The 10,592-nt window shown below is 37.3% G+C and overlaps 1 protein-coding gene across 1 annotated transcript; it reads left to right on the top strand.

Moving 5' to 3' along the window:
* Window positions 1-51: 51 nt before the first annotated feature.
* On the top strand, window positions 52-10,193 carry ciapin1.L (cytokine induced apoptosis inhibitor 1 L homeolog). The gene is given in 9 exon segments (NM_001171074.1): window positions 52-88; window positions 3,580-3,762; window positions 3,855-4,007; window positions 4,650-4,720; window positions 5,667-5,826; window positions 6,241-6,314; window positions 7,688-7,809; window positions 9,348-9,429; window positions 9,539-10,193. Coding segments are annotated over 8 exon segments (936 nt in total). The 5' UTR covers window positions 52-88; window positions 3,580-3,599; the 3' UTR covers window positions 9,650-10,193.
* The last annotated feature ends 399 nt before the right edge of the window (window positions 10,194-10,592 follow it).

Genomic DNA, 10,592 nt, shown 5'->3' on the forward strand with positions numbered 1-10,592 from the left:
TACTGAAATATTCAAAAGTACGACTAATAAGAGGCAGGCTCTTCCGGTGTGCGCACAGGGGAAGGAAATACCGTGCTTTTGGTGAAAGGTGAGTTATAGGTTCCATGTAATTCATTATGTTTTAGACTTTGGGGTTTTAAAATAAACTATTAGCGCTAGGGAAGCTACAATTTAATTCTGCCTGTTTTGGAGACTTACTCTAAGGATGATCAACTGCAGTTTAATTCTTTTTAGTCCCAATATTTAAAACGTCTGCCTTGTTTATTGCTAATCAATACTGAGGTGGCATAGCCTCTTATGTGGCTTTATCTAGGATACTGTTTATTGCTAAATAATCCTATAAAATGAAGGACATGCCAGTTAAAATGTGTTTAATCACAGGCACATTTAAATGCTTCTCAGAGTCCAGATGACACATCAAAATATCACATAAAAGCCTAAAAGTGAGCAGAAATGTCTTAAATGTTAGAGAATGTTGTAATTATCCGTAATGGATGGTTAGTAAGCAAAATTGTTGCTAGAATTGTGAATAGTTATTTAAGTCTTGCATTTTTTTTATTACAATATAATAACAGTATAGCTTCTTATTAAATGTGGAATGTTCTAGCTAAACTATTCATTTCAAACAATATGTGCCTTGTAGAATTATTGTTTGACAAAGAGCTGTGTTACAGAAAGTGAGTACATGGGTTTGTATGTCGCACCTTTTCGACGTTTCCCATATTTCTGTATTAAAATAATCAAATTCTGAGTAGCACTAACCCTTCAGTAATAAGGTTTTAAACTTCATTTTTCATTTAGAGTTCAGGACAATACTACACTAAAGCGTAGTACTCGTGCTAGTGTGTCCAGAAGCAGCCTTTGTGTGCACAATGCTTCATCAAACTTTCCTTATCTTGGTTTCCCAAAATCTGTCACACCCAAACCTTCTGCTGCACCACAAGAGATGAATTTTGTGTCTTTTTTTGTAGAGGAAATTACTTTGGGAGCGGTGATATGTAAAATACTTTACTCATACGCTTTGCCATTTTAGGCCTGTGATGCAACAAGGTTTTTCTTTCTGTGCCAGTGTTTCAGATGGCACAAAAATGCCTTAAAACAGCCGTTCAGTTTGGCATTTGCATTAATGGAATTTGCCTGTTACAAATCCTTGGCCTGACAGTGGTACTTCATTAAAGGTTTAATGACACAATCCAGGTTTTAACAGGACCTACAGACTCGTCCACTGACTGTCCCTAGTAAGTCAAGCAGAGTGGCTTTTACGAATGACATGTGGCTGGAAGAGTGGAGCAATGTTTTCATTGGCTGGGGCACTGTTTAAATTTGTCCTCCTGCCTGTCATTCATCACTTACAAGTCCACTCTGCTTGAGTTGAAGATGAAATGAATATAGGTTTGTTATGGGGGACTGGGGAAGGCAGACGTGCATGTTTGCAAAGCATTCAAGGCAAAGTGACACGTTCATTTTAAATCCTGGAAGATGTAACTACAGCCTTAGAGCTCCATGGTAAAGTTGTGTGGGCATTATTTCTTCTAACCTACAGGTTTTGAAATGCAAGTTATGGGAACTGGTGTCCTAAAAGGAGAACAAAATGCATGAATAAAAGTTACCAGCTGTGAAGAGTCTCCCCCCCCCCCCCAAAAAAAAGACACCATTGCTCTCCTGTCTTTGTTAGTTATTTCTTGGAAATGCAGAGTAGCGCAGCAGGCTTGGCAAATGCCATCTCACCCCATTTAATCTCCTCTACAAGGTGATTACCGACGCTAAGTATGCAAGGTTGAAATTTATCTGGACCTGGCTATAGCGGAGCATGCTCCATGTCTAAGTTCACCATGGTCAAGCATCACCACATCACTCCGCTACTCTGCTTTTTCTGAGCAGTAAACTAAAGGCCATTACTGGGGGGAAGCAGAGCTGGTAATTTTTATTCATGCCTTTCCTTTTCTTTTAAAGGGGTTGTTCACCTTACAAACACTTTTATGTAGTTCAGTTGTTTTCAGAAATAGACTTGTTTCAATTACTTTTTTTATTTTTTACAGTTTTTCCAAAATCTAAGTTTAATGCCCCTGTCTCTGGTGTTTGAGTCTGGCAGCTCAGTAATTCAGGTGCAGACTCTAAACTGTTACAATTTTGCCACATTTAGTTGATACATTTCTCAGCAGCATCTCTGGAGTATTAGCAACTATTGTATCAATTCTAACAGCTGCCTGTAATGAAACTCAGGGATTCTGCTCAGAAGGGACAAAGATAACAAATGCATCAATTTAGATGATATCAATATTAGAAAAATGGTCACAGTAGATAATAGAAAATGATTGGAAAAAGTTATTTCTGGTGAACTATCGGAAACCAACTGAACTCAAAAAAGTGTTGGAAGGTGAACAACCCCTTTAAAGGACCAGTAACGTCAAAACATTTTTTAAAAAAAAAAATCATTGTATATAACTGGTGTCAGTATCTCTAAAGTTCTCCAATGCAAATGGATTCCTGCTGCACAAATACGGCAGCCCCCTCATACAGGAACATGGGGCATCAGACAGGTAATATAAAAGCATTGTACAAATACTTTATGGCAAAGTTATAAGTAGCTTTCAAAGGCAATATTATGATAGATGTAAAAATTAAATTTCTAGTGTCAGTATCTCTTTAAAGGACCAGTAACATCAAAAAAAAATTTTTTGCATATAACGGAAAAAACAAACAAACACCAAGACATATTTAACTTTCAAATTGCAAAGTCTTTATTAAAAAATAAACTTACAGAAACTCCGCTTGCGCTCCTCTTCAGAAAAGGCAACAGGGTGACAATCCATTGCTCGGCGCTCGGTTTCTCCTCCCTGCCTTCTATAGGAGATAGTCAGGGAGATGAAATAGAGCGTTGCACAATGGATCGTCAACCTGTCCCCTTTTCTGAAGAGGAGTGTAAGCGGAGTTTCGGTAAGTTTATTTTTTAATAAAGACTTTGCAATTTTAAAGTTAAATATGTCTTGTGTTTTTTTGTTTGTTTTTTTTTAGATGCAAACACATTTTTTTTAAAAAAAATTTGATGTTACTGGTCCTTTAAAGAGATACTGAAACCAGAAATTACATTTTTACATCTATCCTAATATTGCCTTTGAAAGTTACTTATAACTTTGTCATGAAGTATTTGTACAATGCTTTTACATTACTTGTCTGATGTCCCATGTTCCTGTATGAGTGGGCTGCCATATTTGTGCAGCAGGAATCCATTTGCATTGGAAACTTTAACAGTCTGAAATGGGATAGTCAGGTTGGCAAAACAGTCAGGTTTAGAAACTTCAACTAACAATTGCTTACAAAAACAAATCTCTCCGCAAAAAACGATCAAGTAACTTTTAATGTTTATTCATATTTTAAAAAAAGTAGTTTTTTAGTGTCCATATCACTTTTAGAACCTTTTTTAACAACGTATTTTATGGTTATTCATATCTCTTGTATATTTTATTTCTGTAATCTGACTGGTAATTCATATGCATGAGTTAATTAGTGCTGCATAAACACATTACTGTACAAGCATAACTGTTTAAGTCTTGCATATTGACTTCTTCCTGTTTTTAGATTGTTCCTCTGGATACAAAATGGATGATCTAGCAAACTTAGTGTTTCCTGGTCAGCAAGTTGCTGTGACGTGGGATGGCAGTTCCTCCACAGAAGCTCTGAAGGAGTTTGTATCAAAGTTGCAGGAGGTAGTGGCACCACGGGGCAAGGTCTCTGTTGAGAACATAGAGCGACTGCTGCTTTGTAAGTCCTAGCAAAATTATCAGGCAGAAGCATATTGCCAATTTGACAAATGTGCATTTGATTTGCTATAATAAATTTTGCTCATTTCCCAGCTGCTCACGCTGATTCAAGTTTTGATGCCATTCTGCTTGGTATGGTCCAAGGAACTCAGTGCATACACAGCTCTGAAGTACTTGCAGAGGTTGCCCGAATCTTGAAGCCTGGTGGGGCACTGATCATACAAGAGCCAGTGGCAGCCGGAGCTGGTAAGATTATTCATTATATGTGATTTATATTGGCATTTAACTATTTCTCAATAGTTAAACACCAAGGTTTCATTTGCTTATCAGAGACATAATTTGGGCCTCAAAAAACCGATACTGACACCTCATTATAGAATTTGTACTAACACATAAGTGCCATGCCCAGAGTCTGATAGATTACAACATATTAGCAACATTGGTCACGCTTGAAAATATAGTATTTATTATGTACTATACTGCAGCACAGTTACCAATTTATCCACTGTTTGTAAATGAGCTCTAATGTTTGCTTATATCTTTATGGGGTTCACAATTATTTCTCCATTAGAATTATTTAGGATTGAAGCAAATATCACATCCTTTAAACAGCTTGGACATCACTCATTTTATCCACACTAAGATAAGAAGGTCACAGTGCTGTACAAAGAGCAGACCGAAATAACCCCCCCCCCACCTTAAAAAAAGCACCAGTATATCGTAACATTGGGCAAGGTGTCTTCTGCCCACTGGTAAATGGGAAGTTAACCAGTTCTTTTCTGTTGCCATGGGACCTGGTAATGAAAAGTAAACCAATGTCTGAAGTAATATTGCACAAAAGGAAAATCTGTATCAAAGTTTAACCAGCAGTCTCTTTCCTCGATAAAGGGGCTCAGCTCAGGACTCCAGAACACCTCTCCTCTGTGCTTAAACTATCTGGATTAACTGAAGTTACACAGGTAAGGGTTAGTCACCAATCACCCAATGAAAGTAATGCATGTTTTCTACATTGTGGAATAGATTGGAGTCACCCATAATGTTGGGGTTCCTGCAACAAAACTATTCTTTGGCACTTTACTTGGTTACATTAGAGTTGTTTTATGGTAAAGTAGAGAACACTGTTGTTTTTTGTCACATACACAACCCAAAAAGGTGCTGACCATATCAACATGTATATGGCCAGTTCTACTTATCCTTTCCAAAAAAAAAATAAACTTGAGGTAAACCTTAACAAGGATCAGTAATACCAAAAATGACCTGACATTTTCTATATTTCTATCATTTTACCTGTGTTTAAAAATGTAAGGCAGCCATATAGCCTGTCGCGCATAGTTTTACAAATTGGAGTCAAATTGATGGGTACCATGTGAGGAACCACCTTTCTGGGCCTAAAGCCTGAACAATAAAGACAGCAGGAAGTGTGGAGGAGATGTGGTTCCTTTCTTTAATTTGACATCTGTCCTACACTGGCAGATATTGTGCATGGGCAAAGAATCAACTGTATCCAAGGAACAAACATAGAGGTTGGGTTGTTGCTCCAGCCTACACATAGTGAAAATGGCACAAAGCTATTTTGTATGATTTTAACTTTAGGCTTAGACTTTGAAAAGTCCTGCTGCATATTTATCAAGAGAAAACTGGCAATTTGCCACAGTTCACTAGAACAGAACTCTAAATTCCCTTCTAAGTGCATAGAATTGTGGGGGATGTTGCCGGACAGGTTTGCATAGGTCCGCAGTACTGATCACTGATCTGGAGGCCAGGCAGCTCAAGTTTGCGCAGCCCATTGGCTGTCGGCAACTAATTCCAAAGTAATTAACGTTTTTCACTCCTGATTCCAAAGCACGATCAGCAGTCCCCTATTTCTCATACAGTGAGCAACCTAGTTTCTTTTTTTACTTTTAGCTGCTGCAAGAGCCCCTAAACCCTGAACAGAAGCAAGGAGTTGTTGAGCTGCTAGGATACAATGGGAATGATGTTAGCACTATCAGAATAAGGGCAAAGAAACCCAACTATGAGGTGGGATCTTCTCGGCAACTGTCACTCCCTAAACGCAAAACAGCAGGTAGGAGGAGTGCTGCTTTCCAACAATGTATCGCTAGAAAAGCATATATTAATGAGTATGATTGATTGCTTTTGTCTCACTTGCACATAGTGACAAATAAGCTAGGAAAGCTAAAAAAATTTATAGGATTGGCATAGAGTATAGTACATTGTGGGACAGTAAAGGTGAACAGCATTTCTGTACTGTTATGCCAATTGAGCAGGTACGCAAGGTTAGCCAAAATTACAATGTTTTATTAACGAAAGGGTAAATTTTCTAATCTATGTATAGATTTCCAAGTTCTTTAATAATAAAATTACTGGCAACATTCGGCTGTTATCTAGAACACTGGTTTACTTTACTTGTTTATTTGTCCTAGCATTAGTTGTCATGTTGGCACCTTTATTTATTTTTATTTTGCATTCTGTTACCCAGAAAAACCATCTGTGGATCCAGCTGCTGCAAAACTCTGGACTCTGTCAGCTAGTGACATGAATGATGATGATGTGGTCAGTTATTTAATTTACTTTCTCCAATTGTACTTCTCTGTACTCTCCAGCATGCCTCTTCACTTTGTCCCTCATGTAACTCCAGCACATACATTTTTTTTCATAATCTGCTTGATGACTTAATCTGCTAGTGACTTTTATTTATTGGTAGCATGTAGACTAGTAGACATTTTGTGTATAAATGTGAGACTTTATAACGGACATATAAAGTGCTGATCATTGAGAAAAATCAAACATTTGTACTCATTTACTCAAATATCAAAAAAAAGATAAAAGATCGCTGTAAAGAGTTTGCCAGCTGATATGTAAGAGTGCCTATCAAAGACACGTGAGAGTCCTCTGTCTGCATCACAGAGACTACAGGTACTAAGAAAACTCTAAAGGGTCCTGTATAACAGAATTCCAAGTGTAATGAAATTTACAAATGCATGGGGATATTAAGTTACTGGATGTCCGCTCCCACCTGAAGGGCTGCTATTTGTATACAGCAGGTGTTCTTAATGTGTCTCTATATTGTTTATGGTGGATCTCCATGTCCCCCTCCCCCAATGTGTGGTTTTTTTTTTTTTTCTTCCCTACAGTTAATCGGTGATTAAAACAAGGTGATTAAGCTAAATTAATATTTTTAGGCTCACAGCTAATGCTGCAAAATGATTTAAAGGTCATGTAAACAAAAAAGAGTAGGACTTCAGCTATACAAAAATGTTAAAGGAATTTCAGTGTAAAAATAAAAACTGGGTAAATAGGCTGTGCAAAATAAAAAATGTTCCTAATATAGCTAGTTAGACAAAAATGTAATGTATAAAGGCTGGAGTGATTTGATGTATAACAAGTCAGTCAGAAACTACTTCCTGCTTTTCAGCTCTCTTGGTTTACACTGACTGGTTACCCTGGCTACAAGACAGTAACCAATCAGAGACTTGAGGGGGGGGCCACATGGGTCATATCTGTTACTTTTGAATCTGAGCTGAATGCTGAGGATCAATTACAAACTCACTGAACAGAAATGTTCCATGTGGCCCCCCTTCAAGTCGCTGACTAGCTCAGAGTTACAGAGCTGAAAAGCAGGAAGTTGGATTCTGGCTGTTTTATTAGACATCAGTTCACTTCAGCCTTTATATATTACATTTTTGGCTAACTAACTAAATTAGAAACATTTTTTATTTTGCACAGCCTATCTATTCACACACACATTTTACACTGAAATATTCCTTTAATGTTGTGATTCTCTAGCGAATGGCTTGACAATTTTATTACTGTCCACATTTAAGAGTAACATATATGTGTGCTACTTGTTACTCTGTTTCTGGACATAACCAAATAATCACTAAAATAACTTCTAACATCTGAACCTTCACTGATTCTGTTTTTAGGATATTTTAGACTCGGACGAGCTTCTAGACCAAGAGGACCTGAAGAAACCTGCCCCATCTTCTCTGCTTGCCAGCGGATGTGGGGAAGGAAGTGATAAGAAGCGGAAAGCCTGCAAGAACTGGTGAGGAGTCAAGTCTCTTTACAATGTAGAGGGAAAATTCCTATTGTCTTACCTGTTTCATTCTGTCTCTTTTTCCTGAAGAAAGGCCCTCAATAAACTGTAGTTGAACATCCTACTTAATATGTCATATGAATCCTACCTACATTATGGATCAAAAATCCGAGTTTGTGGAAAAAAAACTTGGGGAACCTTTTTTTCTCAAATGCTACTTATTTAAGAAAAAAAAACAAACTGCAAAATATTCCATGCAAGTTTTTCGTGAAAAAAGTCGCATGCTAGTGAGAATCTCATTGTCACATTCATTTTCAATGAGGCTGGAAATCTAGAATGTTTTAATAAACTGGGAAAATAAATAAATAACGTTGAGAACATTCCCACTTCTATACAACCTTGCCAGCTTTTACTTCCCAAGCTTTTTCTGGCGAATTTTCATGGTTTTATTCTGTACTAAATGACAACTATTTACGGTTACAAAGAATATTCTCCGGTATATTCCTACTTGTGTTTTTTTTCACTGCAATAAAACTATCGGCCCCTAAGGGTTATAACTGCAAAACTGCATTCATAGGCAATTCCCTTTGATTACACTGTATTACAATAATTTTAAAAGACAAACATAATGTATAGTGCCGAAAGGTGTATACATCAAACATACAGATTACATAAAAATACTGACTGAAACATAGGGGCAAATTTACTAAAGGGCGAAGTGACTAACGCGGGCTAAAATTCGCCAGTGTGACTTCGCAAATATACTAACGGTCGCTGGTGTAACTTCGCTAGCGAAGGAGATAGACTCTAGCGTTATTTCGCTCCCTAACGACTGGCGAATCTGCACTCTAAGCAAATTCACTAAGATGCGGTTTTTACTGAATGTTACCTCTTGCCTTCGCCACCTCAGACCAGGCAAAGTGCAATAGAGTAGATAGGAGTGCCTAAAAAAATTCTTCTAAGTCCAAAAAAACCCTGGCCACTTTTCTTTTTTCAGGGTGATAGGCTGAAAAAGAGCGTAAATTTTTTTTGGGGTACCCGGCTTCCCCCCTACATTTGGTTACATATGGCACATAAACTATACACTAGGCTCATTTGTAGGGTAATATAACAACTCTATTTTATTTAGGTTTTCAGAGCTTGTGTAGTGTAATGTATTTGCTGCAACATATACGTCCATTCAATTTTAACTTCCCGTCTTATGCAAACTAGGCAACGCTAGCGCAACTTCACTTCGCTTGGCGCAGTAACGCTAGTGCAACTTTGCCAGCATGCTTCACCCTGGATGCAACTTCGGATTTTAGTGAATTATCGTTGTCCTGGTGAATCTACGCCCGTAGAGAGAAAAAGAAAATCCTGCTCATAAAAGATCTAGTAATCTAGAACAATCTCCGCATGAGGCTCTTAAAGAAGAAATATGATAAAACCCCTCTGTGGGACAATTAAAATAGGTTTAAAAAAAAAATGCAGTTACTAAGGAAGCGGTGAATATAGTTACGTTTGTGTGACCCAGATTATTTATACTGGTTTTGTTGTGTCATATGCAGCACTTGTGGATTAGCAGAAGAGCTGGAAGCAGAAAAGACTCCAAGCACTGTCCCAAAAGCCGCACCATCGGCATGTGGTAATGTGAGTATCACAGCAACATAAATACTATATTTGCCCATGATATGGAATGTATGCCTTTAAGGTACATTTCTACTTTTTTTTTACATTTTTTTTTTTTTTTTTTTTTCAGTGTTACCTAGGCGATGCTTTCCGCTGTGCTAGTTGTCCATATCTTGGAATGCCAGCATTTAAACCAGGAGAGAAGGTGTTATTGAATCCTACAAAACTGCAAGATGCCTAGTCCCGAAATGTCTGCCTTAGAACTTTTTCCTATGTACATTTTTTGTAGAATACTACGTTTGTTAAAATTATTAAAGGCAGTTACGAACTTGTTTTAGATTTTTAAAGCATTCAAGATGATAGGATAGTTAATTGTCTTCAACAAATATACAATGCTACATAGAACATATTGATGGTAATTGTAGTAGGGCTTTATCAAGTGTGCCTTGGACAGTGCAGTTCTCAGTACACTGATTATATAATGGTAATGTGTTTGGGCTCCACTGAGAACCCCAAGATGATTCCTAGTGGCAAATAGTTGCATTATCAAAGACATAGTCCTGCTACATATCAAATATATATATGATATGTAGCAGGACTATATCTTTTGGACAACTTGACCACATCTGGCTCCAGCCTCGGCTATGGCATTGTTTTGTGAACATTTAATATAATAAAACTAAGATACAAAATTTTCCAGATAAAGTATGTCAAATGTGTAACAACAGTGTGGCATACCACTCTGTATAATGCAGATTAAAGTGTTATAAATATTCTAAAATAAAGTTGGTGGTTATCTTTCTAGTGTCACTTAAGACCTTGCGCATACTGAGAGGATCATAAAACATGGGCCGACAACCACATGTTTGTTTTTCCCCTAATCACACACATTTTCCGTGGCTTTCATGAGTAATATACAACTTGATTCATGTGTAAGAAGAGTTTTTTGTCTCCTGTTTTCTAACCAGGCATCATCAATTAGAATTTATAAATTGCTGTTCTTCCTGTCACTCAAACCACTGTCAGGCTGACCAGGTACATTGTACCCTAGAAACAAGACAACAACAAGATAACTGCTCAGCTTCCAAACTGGACAACTACTGAACAAAAAAACTATACTAATTCAAAAAACCATACACTTTTTTTCAGTTGAGTTGTTTTCAGATAATTCACCAGAAACATTT

Source organism: Xenopus laevis, chromosome 4L (assembly GCF_017654675.1).
Source record: "Xenopus laevis strain J_2021 chromosome 4L, Xenopus_laevis_v10.1, whole genome shotgun sequence".
In the NCBI taxonomy this organism is placed as follows: Eukaryota; Metazoa; Chordata; class Amphibia; order Anura; family Pipidae; genus Xenopus; species Xenopus laevis.